This window comes from Phascolarctos cinereus, unplaced genomic scaffold, assembly GCF_003287225.1.
Source record: "Phascolarctos cinereus isolate Bilbo 61053 unplaced genomic scaffold, phaCin_HiC Scaffold_726;HRSCAF=1367, whole genome shotgun sequence".
In the NCBI taxonomy this organism is placed as follows: domain Eukaryota; kingdom Metazoa; phylum Chordata; class Mammalia; order Diprotodontia; family Phascolarctidae; genus Phascolarctos; species Phascolarctos cinereus.
In genome coordinates this window covers 406,387,990-406,403,523 of record NW_027556098.1, presented here as the reverse complement: position 1 = coordinate 406,403,523, position 15,534 = coordinate 406,387,990, and the positions used below count along the sequence as shown (strand labels likewise).

General features: G+C 51.7%; 1 protein-coding gene across 1 annotated transcript in view; it reads right to left on the bottom strand.

The window, feature by feature from the left end:
- The window catches only part of LOC110202045 (uncharacterized), a 92,453-nt gene extending 77,178 nt beyond the window's left edge, over positions 1 to 15,275 (bottom strand). The window contains exons 1-5 of the mRNA XM_078146338.1: positions 15,081 to 15,275; positions 13,652 to 14,123; positions 9,393 to 9,487; positions 7,713 to 7,839; positions 562 to 675 (exon numbers count right to left, since the gene is read on the bottom strand). Coding sequence (XP_078002464.1) covers positions 562 to 675; positions 7,713 to 7,839; positions 9,393 to 9,487; positions 13,652 to 13,958 — 643 coding nt within the window. The 5' untranslated portion in view covers positions 13,959 to 14,123; positions 15,081 to 15,275. The remainder of the gene's footprint in view (positions 1 to 561; positions 676 to 7,712; positions 7,840 to 9,392; positions 9,488 to 13,651; positions 14,124 to 15,080) is intronic.
- Between the last annotated feature and the right edge of the window lie 259 nt (positions 15,276 to 15,534).

Below are 15,534 nucleotides of genomic sequence, written 5' to 3'. Positions count from 1 at the left end.
CAAGGACCAGCCTCCGTAGAGCTGAGGAGGCTCCTCACCAGCGCAGTCTCTGCATGAGGACGAACCTTTCAATCACAGCAATTCTGGAAGGCTATTGGCCAAGTTATGAAGGGGCTGTGAGCAGTGGAGGAAGTGCCTACCCCTTCCCACAAAACCATGAGCCTTCAAGTGCAGAAGTAGATGCAAAGTACTGCAGGGGACACAACAAAGTTAGGAACGAAAGGCCAAGATGCATACAGAGGTGGAAGGGCTAGCCATCAGAAATGAAGAAGCAGACAGGAAAGCAAAAAGTAGGGTCGGTTCAGGAGGCCAGAGGCCAAGCAAACATTAGACATCACCGACCTCTTAAGAAAACATTGAAACTGAAGGAACGTTTTCCCAGACAAGAACAGAACTGATCTCGGGTGAGGGGGTGGGGGTGGTAGGGTGGAGGGAAGGGGGTGTGTCACAGGAGGGAGATGATTAACTGATTGGTCCCTGATCGACATTTCCAAAGGAGCCCTGGCACTCACTAACCAGCTAGCCTTCCAAGAACGTGCCACCTGGCTGATCTCCACTCACCTGGACAGGTGTCTCTTAGTACCTTTGTCTTGGCAGTTCCCTGTAGATCCAGTATCCATGGCTCTTTCTTTTGTTCCAAATGATAGATGACATTAGGTTCGGACACCACAAGTCCTGCTCACGGGAAAAGAGACCCCCATTACTTGCCAAGGAAGCTTGTTTCTCTAAGGTTGTATCAGCCCTGTTAAAGTGAGGAGGGGCTTTTGTTTGACACTGGAGTTCTTGGAAAGGTCTCTTCATCTCTCTGGACATTTCAGAACATGGGACCTGTCATGTCCAACAGCCCAGGTGCCCCTAGATGTGCTTATGGAATATCTCTAGCTCACAATCCTGCTTGAGGATCCAGGGAAGAAAAAAGCTTTTGGAAGAGTTCCTAGCCTAGTACTTGGGGAGGAGAAGGAAGGAAAGCTAGTTACAAACTGACTGGGGCTGGGGGATGTCTTCAGAAAAACAAGCTTACCAAAAAGTAATGGGGATTGACAAAAGATGGGTGGATTTGTCTCTCAAAACAAGGACATTATTATGTAGTTAAGAAACTAGATCCCAAGGAGGTGGGCAATGGGTTAAGAATGGCTGCTGTACTGAGCATATATCCTACTAGGGAAAAAAATGAACCTTTAATGGAATGGAGGCCATTCAAGCATCCCTCATCAAAAGACCAGAGCTGAAGAGGAATATTGACATATGAGTCCAGAGAAACCCTGGGAGGTAACTGTATCTGAGAAACTAGAAGGAGCTGTAGGAACATGAAGTGCTAACATTCTAACAGGCAGAAGAAACCAGTGTCCCTTGAGAACCTTAATGTCTTCAAAATTAAGCAAGAAAAACAGAGGGATTAGTTCTTTTGTGTTTTAAGAAGGAAAATAGAAGGAAGGGCAAAAGGAATACACTAATGGAGAAAGGAGGAAAAAGGGGGTAGAATTCCTTATTTCTCTCTATTGGAATGTGTGAGAAAAGTATGAAAAAATGGAGAAAGTGGTGGGAGGAACGGGCATCAGATGACCCTCACTCTTACCTGAAGTGGACAAAGGAGGGCTGACCACACACATAAGTAGTTTGGTGTAGAAACATGTCAAACTTAACAGGGAAACAAGGAGGGAGAGGGGCAGGGGAGTTAAGAGATTCTCAGGCAAGGTTACATCTGAATAACACTTTATTGAGAAAATGACAGGGGAAAAAAACCTGCAAAGACCCATGGGAACTGGTGCTACAGTTAATCTGTGCCAAATTGTGTGCCCTGTACTTTACAGAAAGAAAAAGACGTTCACCTTCCTTGGAACAGTGGAGACAGACTTGTCCAGAAGGGAGGGTTCCTACATACTGGCTGGTCCATTAAGCAGGCAAAGAAGCATCCTTCTGTCTCTGCCAGTAGAAATATATGCTCCCACCCCTAGGATGGAGAGGGAAATCTCCCCAAAGAAAACTATACAGATAAACTAAAAAAAAAAAATTAACCCATACTTCCCATGTGGAAAGTAAGAATTCTATCACTGACTAAGGTACAGGGAAAATGATGTCTTATTGTAGATAATGGTCAGAAACCAAAGAAAGGAATTCCGTACTTTTGGTGGGTTCTGATGCAAGCTTTGGCTGATAGAATTCTGATGCGGGGGGCATAGAAGGCTCCCCTGTAGTTATCCAAAAGCATTCAGAGTACGTGAAAGCACACCAGAGGACCTGGGATCTAGCTAGGTTGGCTTTATTCTGAGTCTGTCTGTCTGTCTGTCTGTTTCTCTCTCTCTCTCTCTCTCTCCCCCACCCCAGTGTTTCTTGAGAAGCGGCAGCATTTACAGGAGTTCAGCAGAGGGGTTGCCCAGTGGTCTAGCTCTTGGGTCTCTTGCCTTTGAAGATACTGTCCTCTGGTTTAGGGTGGCCTGGTTTTAGGCATAGGTCTACCCCCAGTGACTCAGGGGCCTCTATTTCATTGCCTCTTCCAACAGTGCCAAGTTCAATGGTTGGGGGAGCAGGCCAAGTGGAAGTCTGCCTAATGTCCCCTCACAAGGAATCTGAATGGGGCACTCCCGTGATGCCAGAGGTTGGGAGTTCTGAGCTTTAGTGGGCTAAGCTGATCCATGTCTACATCATCTCAACCATCGACATGGCGTGCCTCCTGGAAGCTAGGAGGCCACTAGGCTAGGAAGGGGTCAGAAATGGAGCCGGTCAAACCTGTCAGGCTGATTAGCAGTAAGATCAGGCCCAGGAGGGGCTTCTGGGTAAAATGGGGCCTTCATGCTTGGCCTTTGGCTTTCCCAATCGTCATTATCTAAATTTAAAGGCCCTGGGGCAGTGGGGATGTTTCACCTGAGAACCCTGATCCAAAGATGCTGGGTGTCTTCCAGTCTAATAAAAATGGCTTCACGAACAGAAGAAGCTGATGCAGCAAATCTGACATGGAGCACACTGGTGGAAGGCCACCTTCTCTCAACTGTTTGGCATTAGAAGGGTCCCACAGAGGATAAGCAGTGGTGTGGAGTTCAGGGCTTGGAACAGGTAAGGTGTAATGGGAATGTCTCCTGTGGGGAGGCCATCGCCCTGCAGGTGAGGAATGGCCTGCTAACATTTGAGTGAGTAACCTCACCTGGGTGGCTATTTTTATGGCCTGGACTGGGGAGGGGGGAAAGAGACTGTTCCCCCAGCCTGAGATCACCTTTGTCTTCATTCCTCTCCAGGCTGCAATCTTGACCTCTGGACTTTCTCTACCAGGCGGAGCAGGCCAGGGACCGTCATCTCTTCCCCTCCCACCCCCCCATCCCATCTTCACGTATGTCTTCGCCTATTAGAATGTAAGCTCCTTGAGGACAGGAGCTGTCTTTCTTTCTGCTTATATTTCTATTTGCACTGCTTGGTATAGCACCTGGCACACAGTAAATGCTTAATAAATGCTGATGGACTGCTTCTCAATCAGAGAGAAAACTAGCTGGGGCTTTTTGTGTATGAGTGGATGCCTCCTGTGACAGAAGGCTCTGGTGGAAAGGAGGGCCCAAGGACCCTCTTCTAAATGTGGAGGGAAAATAAGATAAGAGAATGGGAGGAAAGCCCTTGGAAATGGTATAGGGCTGTACCAATGTGAAGGATTACACTAAGGAGGAGAGGTGTAGGAACCCCAAGTATCTTTGGAAACTGTGGCCAAGGGGAGGTGATGAAAAACAGAAAAGGGAACTCCTTCCCTGGAAACAGGATTGAGTGACATTCAGTGTCTTGGTCAAGGCCACCCCCCAAATTAAATTCCTTTCCCTTCTCCCCAGATTAGCCATGGTAGATGTGTACCAGAGGCCTTATTTAAAAAAAAAATCCAACAATTCACCTACAACTAGAAGCTTTAAGATCCTAAGATGTGGGGGAGGAGAGGGCAGGGTGTCTCATTTTTGAAGGGACACAGCAGATGGGAGTTAGAGAGTCCAGGTTTCTTTCTCCACAGCTGGTTAGAATTTGGAGACTAGAGGCCTCTCATCCCTGGGGTCACCTTTGGTTCCAGAGGTCACTGATGGGCTGATTTCCCATCTGCCCTGAAGGAAAGACAGATAAAACTGTCCATAAAGGAGACTCTGTGTGACCAAAGGAGTGATCATAAGGGACAGTGGGTAATTTTACCCCATTTCTTTAGGGTCTTATCAAATCCCTACTCATACAACTATCAGCCATTCTTGAGAAACAGAACTCTGTGGGGATGAGTCTTCTGGGGAGCCAGGTCTGGGTGGGGCCCAACACACCCTAAGTCTATGTCTCTGGTCTCTGTGCCCTGAGGAAGAGGATTGGGAGCAGAATTAACATCCTGTGAGTTTGTTTTTGGGAGACTGGTTTCAACCCAGAAAAAGCCTATCTTCCTGAAAAAGGAATGTTTCCTAATGGGCAGAAGTGGAGGGGAAAGAAACAGTATTAATGACAGATGGGAAAAGACAGGAAAGTTGGTAAGAAGTAGTCTCTCGGGCCCTGAATACAAGGGCCTGAGTGCACCCAAATGACAGGATTTGAGAGTGGTACAAAACCCTGTGTGCTGTCCAGGCCAAAATAGAACACAAAAGCCATCGCCATGAGATTGTCCTCAGCGAGTGTTCCAACAGCATCAGGGCAGCCAGCCTCTCAAGGCAGCCAGCTCTATCTTGGACAGTTCCCATGATCACCATCAGGCCCAAGCCGGCCCCTGCTCCTGGTTCTGGTCTGGGTCCTCCTCCACATGACAGACCTTCAATACCAGAACACAGCTCTCACACCCCTCTTGCCCCCTTCTCTCCTCCAGGCTTCCCATGTCCACTTCCCTCCTTTGTAACCTTCCCCACCCCAGCTGCTCTCCTCTGGGTGCCCTACAAGGTAAGGAGCGAAGGGCTCCCTGAGAGAGGCAGAAGGCAGCCTGTGTCATGCATGTCAAACCACCACCATCACTGGACCAGACCCTGAGAGAGACACCCCAGAACCCTTAACCCAAGAGCCCTGGAAATAGCAGTGTTGTCCAAACCACTGGATCTGCTTCCATTCCAGCCCCCAGAGCCATCATCGAGGGGAAAAATCACTGTAGAGAAGGAGCCACCTTCTTTATAATTACCAAGCGCCACCAAAAGGCAGATGGGCGCAAGAGCCTTGGGAGGGGCAGCGCCCTCAGACCACCAGTCCTGCTTCCAGCCCAGCCCTCAGAGCCATCCTCTGGGGAAGGGGTCAGCCATCCCCACCAATTGTCAACCAACTGCTACTCCCAGGACAGGAGGCAGGGTCAGCCTAGCTGAAGCAGGGGGGTACCCTGAAGGGGAGAGAGGAGGCAGCGTGTGCCAGGTAAGTCAAACTAATAACACTACCTCGACCACCATCTCGCTGAAGACCCTGAAGGAGACGACCCGAGGGCCTGAAGCCAAGAGCCAGGGCCTGACGCCATCCCCCTGGGAAGCAGCCCCTGTGGAGAGGCAGCCAGGCCCTGCCCCCGCATGGGCTGCAGCCATAGCTCCCAAGAGCCCAGAAGGGAACGTCCTTGGCCCTGCCAAATGGCTCAACATCAGAAACTGATTTAGTTTTATCAGTGACTGCCATTAAAGAGGAGGCATCCCCATCTGCTTTGCCCCTGCCCCTAAGCACCATGGGACCTTTTCATCTGACTTGGCAGCTGAAGCCTCCCACATATGCTGTCTCCCCATTAGAAGTGGGCCCCTTGAGGGAGGGACTGTCTTATCTGCAAAACCAGCTCTTCACACAGTGCTCTGCATATAGTAAGTGATTAAATGATTCATTCACTCATTCACCCAAGGGGCCTGTTTTAAGACAGGTTTCCTTTTTGGAATTAACAGAAGAATCCTAAAAGCCTGGATGGGGCCAGTGGGCATGTCTATCGTTTCCTGGATGCAGGGACAGTTACATTCTAACTTTATCACTATGTCCAGGAGTAAAGGAGGTTCTGGGTTCAAATTCTGACTCTAACACTGTGTGATTTGAGTGAAGTCACTTCAGTATCCTGTGCCTCAGTTTCTTGATTTGTAAAACAGGGATAAAAATACTGACTACTACCTACCTCACAGGTTTGTTGTGAGGGAAACATTTTGTAAAGCCTGAAAGTGCTATATATTTGAGTTAATTAGTAATTTTGTTAAAGTAAATTACCCTTGGCTGCTGGGAAGGAAGCGTGATCTAGAGTCTTTGGGGATCCCAGAAGGAGAATGAAGGAGCAAGGTCAGGGGCCTGGAGCTGGGGTCAGAGGCCCTCACTATGTGCCTCCCCCTCATACCACGTGCTCACCCAAACTTCCAAACAGGCAGGCAGGTCCCAACAGACCTAAGCCTGACGCCAGCTCAGATGGCAGAGGGCAAGAACGGGAAACTCTAGTCTACAAACGTTCCAGGGAGGAGATGGTGGGGACCCTCCCCCAAGGGGAAATACTTTTTGATTGCTATACCTCACGACAGTATAGCTGGGCAGCAGGATCTCAGCTTGTAGGAAAAGAAGGGCAGGGTCCAGGACAGGAAGGTGAAGATCCCCTAGCACTCTGCCCTGCCAGAACACCACCTCAGCAGCACTGCACCCATTCCGGCACCTACACTTCAGGAAGGATGCTGATCAGCTGGGGAGTGACCAGAGGGGACAGCCCAGTGGAAATGGGCCTTGAGATCAACTGTGAATCTCCACTGAAGAAAGAGGGGAGCAGTGAAGACTTCAAGTATTTAAAGGACTTTTCTGAAGTGGGCAAAGGACGGTGCAGTGTGCACAGACGTAGTTTGGTATACGAACATGTTAAACTCTGTGTTTGCTGTTCTGTTTGGCCCCCAATTTCAGGATGAAAATTACAGACTCGATTTCAGGAAAACCTTCCTCACAATGAATGCCACCCAACAATGGCATGGGTCTCTGCCCCCCGATGGTGCAGGGTCCCTCTCCCTGGAGGTCTCCAAGCAAGAGCTGGCTGAGCCTGCTGGGGACCCTGGAGCAGGGGCTCCTGCCCAGTGACAGGCTGGTACAGAGGTCTCTGACATCCCAGGACTCTGCCCTTTTGAGGCCCTGGGGAAGAAGCCCTAAGAACCTTGGGACGGTGGGAGAGCTCCCAACTGTGGCATCGCCAGGGACACACCATGCCCTCTTGGCTGTCTGTGCTGCCCCTGAACCCCCTCCTCCTGAGCAGGGGTCTGCGGGCCTGGAGGGTGGCCCAAAACACTCTGCAGGGGACTCCTTACTGTGCTCCCAGGAAGGAGGGGGTGGCCAGCCAGGGGCGCACTTGGCCAGAGGAGGGCGACCCAGCCTCCGAGGAGTTCCCTATGCTGAGAAGGATCTGTCAGGGAACAGCCTCTGAAGAAGCACAAGGAAGCTTCCCACTCCCAGCTCAACAAAGGCCAACAAGAAAACCAAGGTGGCGCAGGGCATGGAGCTGCAGGCCTGCAGGCAGGTGGACCACGTCCAGCTGGGTGACCCGGGGACAACCACTTCAGCTGTCTCAGCCTCAGTTTCCTCATCTCTAAAATGGGAACAATGCTAACACCTCCCTCCCAGGGTGTCGTGAGGAACAAATGAGATCATACATATAGAAAGGACTTTGCAAACATGAAAGTGCCGGTTTCAGTCCTATCGCTGAGCCCCACGACCAAACACAGCTGAACTCTACAGAACGATCACGAGGCAAAGAGGCCTTGCAAACGTGGACTCTGCGTCCTGGCCTGGCCTGGTGACGCCCTCCCTGTCCTTACCCAGGGAGACCAGATTCTCATAGTTCTCCAGCATCACGTCCCTGTAGAGGTCCCTCTGCGCAGGCTCCAGCTGCCCCCACTCCTCCTGGCTGAAGTCCACGGCCACGTCCTTGAATGTCACTGGCTCCTGAAACATGAGAGACATTCCGGCTGCATCCTCCGCCTTCCTTCCCCCTCCCCACCCCAAACACCACAGCAGCAGTGGAACTGGTGATGATGCTCAAGCTAGCTAAGAGAGGAGACAGTCCGAGGGGACGGGGGTGGTCATTCCAGGGCAGGAAGGGTACAGGCAAGCCAGGTGAGGCTGGAATGCAGCTAGCAGGGACGGGCCAGGAAGGATACTGGCCTGAAGGTCCCAGGAGACAGCCTTCAAGGCTCTCCTCAGGCTTACTCCAGCCTCCCTTTGCAGCTTGTTTCTCCACGCATGGGGCCACTGAGACCACTGGCAGTGCTTCCAGAGCTGGTCCTGCCATTGCTGGCCAAGGAACACTTTCAATTCAATCCAACAGGTATTTGTAAAATGCTTTCCTACCACGTGTGAATCACTGGGCCAAGGAAGCATGGGAGGCAGGGTTCAGAGACAAAGAACTGAATGGCCCCTACATCCTACTGGAGGAATAGAACACGTATGTACATAATACAAGGAAATGTGAGGAGAAAGAATGGGTTAACAACTGGAAGGAATTCTCAATCAGGGAAGGCTTCACAGAAGAGGTGGAGCCTCAGCCAAGCTGCAAAGGAAGAGGAGAATTCTTCCTGGCAGAAAAGAGAAGGGAGTAGACTCCAGGCATGGGGGATGGCCTCGGCAAAGGCGTGGACACAGGACATGGAATGCTGAGTTAGGGGAAGGGCCAGGAAATCAGCGTGGCTAGAACGCAGAGAATGTTAAAGCGGGGATGGGAAATCAGTCTAGCCAGGCAGGCGGGGGCAGATCACAGAGGGCTTTCGATGCCGAGCCGAGGAATCCGTCTCGGATCCCAGAGATCCTGGGGAGCCGCTGCAGCTCCTCAGGTGCCGTGGAAAGGCTCCCCATGCCTGTCTGGTCTCATATCAGCCCTCCCCATAAACGTGCTGCTCAGGGACTCTGGCCCAACCCCCTCCATCTGCAGACTCCAGGCATCTTCCCTTTCTTTGTATCCCCAGTGCTCAGCACCGGGCCTGGTGATTGACTGACTTGATGTGGGCCGTTCCCCATCCCTGGGGCGCCTTCCCTCCTCACTTCCACCTCCTAGGACCCCTCGTTCCCAAGGCCATCTCCCATACACAGCCCTTCCTGATTCCCCCTTCCTCAACCTCCAAACGTTCTTTATATTTACTTATCTCTGTACCTGGCATCCCCCTGCCCTTGGAATGTAAGCTCACTGGGGGCAGGGACTGTGCCCAGCACAGAGCCCAGCACATAGTAGGAGCTTAGCAAAAGTTGGAATTGTTGCTTGTTGACTGAATAGGACAAAGGAGCGAATGCTGTGAGTCGAGGAAAGGGATCCTGAGGGAGGCAGGAGGCAAGTGGAGAGGATTCCCTGAGGAGGCCGTCATCTGCCAGGAAGGAAGCGGCCCAGATCCCCAAGAAGCACGCCGGCCACTTGAGTCCCTGGCCTGGGCTGGGCCTGGCAAAGATGTTGCAGAGCGAGGAAGGCGACTGAGGCAGCCCTTTGGGCAAGAGAAGCAGCTCCACCTCACCTGGGACCTGGAGGCCAGGAACTCGGCAGCCATCTCCTCCACCTCCTCATCAGGGTTCCACTCCTCGTGAAAGGCGAGGTCCTGGTACAGAAAATCTAGGAGACAAGACAAGGGCCATGGGATCCAGCCCTCTGCCCAGCCCAACCCCAGCGGGAAAACAGAGGCCAAGGGCCATCTGCTGCCCTCTGCGCCCCTGGCTCTAGCCTGGCAGCCACAGGGGCCTGTAGCAGACAGAGCTCAGGCCTGGGGGGAGCCGCCTACCTAGAGGGCATAGGAGCGGCTCTGTCCCTACTCCAGTCCGGAACTCAACCAGAGGCACCCAGAACATGGCCATTGCTGTTCTGTCAGCCCCTGCACTCATCGGGCCAGATCCAAGTATCTTGGACAGTTCTAGGTACCGGACCACCTCTAGTGGATGGAAGCCAGGACAGCACAGGGCTTAGAACTGTGTTAGAGGCTAGAATGTAAGCTCCTGGAGGGCAGGGGCTGTGGCATTTTTGTCTGTGTCTTTAGCATTTGACAGTGTCTGGGCCAGAGTAGGTGACGGATAGAAAGGGAGGCTGGTTGAAGCAACTGACCATGTTACAGCTGGGTAAGAGAAAACTTAGTGGGGACACAGGCTGCCTTCAGCAGAGAGAGGCCCCCTTGCTCTGCAGACCCCTTCCTCCTCTCTCCTCTGGCAGCCTCATCCATTCCCTCTGTGCAAGTGACTCACAAATCTACACCCGGGGAGGAAGGTTTGGAAAAGCCTCAGAAGACCTGTCTGAACCGATGCAGAGCAGAATGAGCAGAACAGAGAAACACTCCATGCCATAACAACATTGTAAAGAGGATCGACTTTGGAAGCCTGATTCAAGACTCAGCAACTCTGACCCAAAACACAACGACCCAGGATGGTTCCAAAGGCCTCACGATGGAGGGCTGATGGACTCAGATGGACTTTTCTTTCTCGCCTTCCTTTTTTTTTTTAAAGACATGTTAATGTAGGGATTTGTTTTGTGTGACTGTACACATTTATAATAAACTTTGATTTTCTTGCCTTTTCAATGAGTTGGGGAAGAGGAAGGAGAGAATTTAGAAGTGAAAAGAAAATTGAATGAAAGACAGCAACAGCAGCCAATCTGCATCCTGGCCCTGCTCTCTCTGCTGAACCTGAGATCCTCATCTCCAAATGCTCCCCAGTCATTTCCACCCGGCTAGCACCTCAGCCTCCAAAGTCAGCAGACCCTGGTTCCTTTGATTTCCCCTCTCCCCCCTTCCCCACCTCTTGCTTCTACTATTTCTTTCTGTGGTGTCACCATCCCTTCTGTATCCCACGTAGATAAACTGAGCTCCCTGGGAGCATAGGCTGTCTTTCGCCTTTCTTTGAGTCCCTGGCACTTAGCACTGTGCCCAGAATGTAATAAATAATAAAAAGGTACTTAATCAATGCTCATTTGACAGACTACTTTCTGGCCAAATGGCTGACCCTTTGTCCCGAAACATGCACTTGGTTCCCCCTTCTCTATGTCTTTGTGCACAATTCTGTCCTTATACTTGGAGTTACCGTTTTCTCTCTGTTTGACAAAATTGTACTACAATTATTGTCGTTGTTGTTTGTGCTTTGTTTTTGAAGAGGACCAGTGACATCATGGGTGAATTGGACTGAAGTGGGGCAGAGCTCCACAAAGTCATCAGCCTCGCTCTCTCTTCCAGTCATCGAAGTCCATGGCAGGATAGAAAAAGAGTCTGGCAACGGCCCACGAGGCAGGATGACCTTGGTGTCTTCCATGTCTGCCAAGCTCCAAGCGCTCCACAGCGCCTGCTGCCACCGCCCTCGTGACCTCTGCAACAAATGGTTCTCCTCCGCCCATTCTGCTGGGGGGGGGTCTTCACATGCTTGGGGTAGACACCCCCCCAACTCACCGAAGGGTTTGAGGCCCCATTAGTTATCCTCAGCCTGGTTTAGCCTGCCTGCCAAGACAGTTTACCAGGATGTGGCCACTGCGCATGCTACAGCTTCTTGGAGCCACAGGTAAAAGTTGGGTGACAGGTGGATGCCAAAGGCGGGTGTGCGGCTCCGAAAAGGGCTTGGCAAGCTTCACACCAGAGGCGCTGGTCCTCCCTGAACATTCCATACCCCCACCACAATTTCCCAAAATGTGACCAAGGAGGCTGCAGCTGGTAGATCACTTGAGCCTGGGAGTTCTGAGCTGGACCCAGGCTAAAGTGGATCACGTGTCTGCACTAAGCCCGGCACCCATACAGTCAGCACTTGGAAGTGAGGGTGGGGGTACACGTGTGACGGGTGGGGAGCTACCAGGCTCCCCAACGAGTTGTGCACTGTTCCAGGTTGGAAAGAGAGCTTGTCAAAGCTTCTGTTTGGATCAGATTCAACCCACAAGTGGCAGCTGCACCTCTGGCATGGATGAGACAGAGATCCAGTCTTTAAAAAAAAAAAAGAAATTGAAAGGAGCTACCATTTAAGGTCGAGCGCTAGCCACCTGGCACTAGAAGCGTAGGCCAAGGCTGAAGGGCCAGTCACCTGTCAGGGATGTGGTCCAGGAGGCAGGGCTGAATAAGGGGGGTTCTTAACTTTTTCTGTGGCCTGGACCTTTTGGCAGGCGATCTGGTGAAGCCTATGGAGCCCTTCTCAGAACTGTGTTTTTAAATGCATAAAATAAATTATATATCAAAGTATTCAAAGTTCCAAGTTCATGGAGCTCATGAAAGCTATTTATGAGCCTCCAAAGGGTTAAGAAGCCCTGGACTAGCTGCCCTCTGGGGACTCTCCCAACTCCAAGAATAAACGATTCTAAAATTAAACCATAACATGCCTTAGGCACCTCTTCATTTAGTGAAGGAAAATATTTCTGCTCACCCCCATGACTCATGGGATAAATGAGGAATTAACGTTCTGGTTCCTTGGAGAAATTAGCTCCAGCAGACATTCCCTTTACTATCAGAGAATCTGGATGGCCTCAGGAAGGGGCCACAGAACAGGGGGTTTTAGGAAGAACATTGTGGAGCTGGAGAGGAACCATGGTAGGATGACAAGGATGGAGAAAGGCCTATGGTCTGTGAAATCGGAGGTCTTGTGGAAGGAATTAGGGCTACTTAGCCTGGAGAAAAGATGTGAGCCTATGGGTTGCTACTCTCAAGTGTGAAGGGCTGGTGCTCAGGTGGAAGGAGGGGTTAGCACTTAGACAGAGCTGGCACATGGCAGGTGCTTAATCAACGTTTACTGATTGGTTGGTCTTGTTCTGCTTAGGCCCCAGAAGGCAGAATTAAGAGCAAAGGGCAGGTGCTACAGAGAGGCAGATCATGGCAAGGAAAAACCGCCTGTGAGCATGAGCCCTCTCCCAAAGGGGAATGGGCTGCCAGTGGAGGTGGTGAGCGAGTTGCTCCTTGCGTGAAATCTTCAAGCAAAGGTCGGACAGCGGTTTGTTGGGGTTTTGTGAAGGGGATTCCAGCACAGGCACAGGCCAGACTACAGAGGGCTGGGACCCGTTCTCTGAGTCAGAAGACCTGGACTCCTTTCCTGCTTCTGCCAACATCTATCTTATGAAATTCATTGTGTAGCCTCAGTTTTCTCTGTCAAATGGGGATAAAAGCACATACCTCCACAAGGCTACAGGAATCATAAAATGTAACCACAGGGGTGATCCAGAAAAAGCCAAGTTCACAGACTGTGGATTCAAAGCCAGGACAGCTGACACCTTGACTGGTCTAAACAGTGCATCCATATCAACAGTGTGATCTCACTGGAGGACGTGCTCCCCAGGGGGCATCAGACCATCAGACAGTATTAGTGTGTTCAGCGAAGCCAGGAGGTCCAGGGGAAGAGACCCTAAACCTCTGGACCCACTGCATTTCAAAGCCATGGAAGGCATCCTTCCTCTCCCCTACTCTGTCCAAGGATACTCTCCCACCATATCAGATGGCTGGACTTTTTTTATCTCTCTCCCCCACACTCTTTCTGTTAAGGGCAGGCACTGTGGCATAATGCATACAGTACCAGACTCGGAGTCAAGAAGACCTGGGTTCAAATCTTGACAGACACTTGCTAGCTGTGTGATGGAAGTGAGTGTCTGAGACAAATCCTCTCAGTTTCCAAATGTGCAGAATGGGGATGATTATAATCAAGTCTACCTCATCTGGTTGTTGTAAAGGTCAAATGAGATTGTGCACACACAGAACACTTTGCAAATCTTACAGGGGTCAAAGATATAGGACAGAGTACTCTAGAGGTGTGGGTGGTTATTATCACGAAGCCTCACCTTTCCTCTCAAGCAGTTGGGTCGGCGAGTCCTCCAGAATCAACACCTCCTCACTGGGCTCCAGATGCTGTAACTTCATCCAGGTCTCCACATTTCCAAGCATGATGGTCAGAAACTGTTCTGCCCTTTCATGTGGATCTCCAAGATCATCTGTGAAGCCTTGGCAGAAGGCATCATAGTCTGTGTCAAGGTCCTCTCCTCCATGGATGAATTCCTCATCCCCAGACGTATCATCCATCACCTTCAAACTCAGGAGTCCGACTTGTTCCTGTGGACCCAGGACGTGGGAGTTCAGGGGGACCGCCATCCCCAATACTTAGGGCAGTGTCTCACTGGCTAGAAGCCTGGCTCTGGGGCTCTCAGCAGGGATCCAGGCCTCAACACTCCATGGATTCTGTCAGTGGAAGGGATCCAGCAGCTAGGTGGATAAACACAGCTCAATTTCAGCTGGCCTGGGCATGTGGTCAAGACCCTAGAAAACAGGAAGCAATTCCTTAGACGGAGTGATCTCAAGCAAGCACCCATAGAACTCCTGCTTACCTGCACAGTCATACCTAAAGACACACATGTGCATGCCAGTCCAGTCATGCCAGGCATCCTCTCTGACAAACACGTTTCACATACAGACTTAGCCTCTGCCCAGCTAGAAGACTCACAGCTCTGCTCAGCCCCACACCCACTGCCAGACCCCCCTCAAGACTCACAGCTCTGCTCAGCCCCACCCCCACTGCCAGACCCCCTAGAAGACTCACAGCTCTGCTCAGCCCCAACCCCACTGTCAGACCCCCTACAGTGGCCTTAGAGACCTACAATCAGAATAAATCCTCACACACAGACTGGGCAGCAGAGGGATGGAGTTCAGGAAGCAGGACCCTCTGGGGAACGTCACTGCTCGTGCACGAACACACATCGACACACATCGACATACATGCCTACACTCACACATTCATAAAAACACACTTAAAAACTTAACTCTACAAACACTGACTGAGCATTAGCCAGGATCCGCACTGCACTCGGCACAGGGACACAGACACAAATCAGTCACACACAAAGATGCGCTGTCACTGACATCATGGACATTGACATGGACACTGACGATGACATTGACATGGACACTGACAAGGCACCTTCACAGACCCTGGCGCACGTGGGGAGGAAGGACCCTGCCTGGAAAGGGGGCAGGGACCGGGACCAGGCCCAAGGCTTGGGGGAGGGGGAGGGCGGTGGGTGGAGGAGGGAAGCGGGGCGTGGGGGCGTGGTGGTGACGTCATGACAACACGTGACGTCGTGGCAGGCGGGGCCGGCCCATCTTCACCGTCGCCCCTAGAGAGAGGGACGGCAGGAGGGAGGTCAGGGTCAGGGGACAGGGACGGGAAGGGGGTCAGACCCCCAGTTCGGCCGCCTGGGTCCCGGGGGCCTCAGTCACCTGACGCCGCGGGTCCGAGCCGACAAAGAGGACGCCGCTCAAGTCGGTCCGAGGCTGTGCCTGCACCTGCGCAGAAGGAGCTACCCGACTAAGACCCCTCCCCTACGGCTCCCGGAATCCATTTTCCCAGATGTCTCAGCGGCAGGTGTTTAGTCTGCTTGAGGAGGGATTCCTGGGAAAGAGACTCGGAGCAGGAATTCGTGTGGCTCAAAGGATTCTGGGAACTGTAGTCCTTAATCTCTTGCGCGCAGCCACAGTGCACTGAGGCGGTGCCCTAGGAAGGGGCAGGATGAGAGAAATGGGTAGAGTGTCGAGGTGGGGGGGGTGATCAGAGGCGAAGGGGCTTGGGAGCCTTTCAGATTAGTCCTGGATTTTTTTCTGTAGAGTCAGAGGGTGTTAGAAAACACCCTGATCATGCCACACTCACTCCCGTCCTCAGTAGCTCCACAACCCA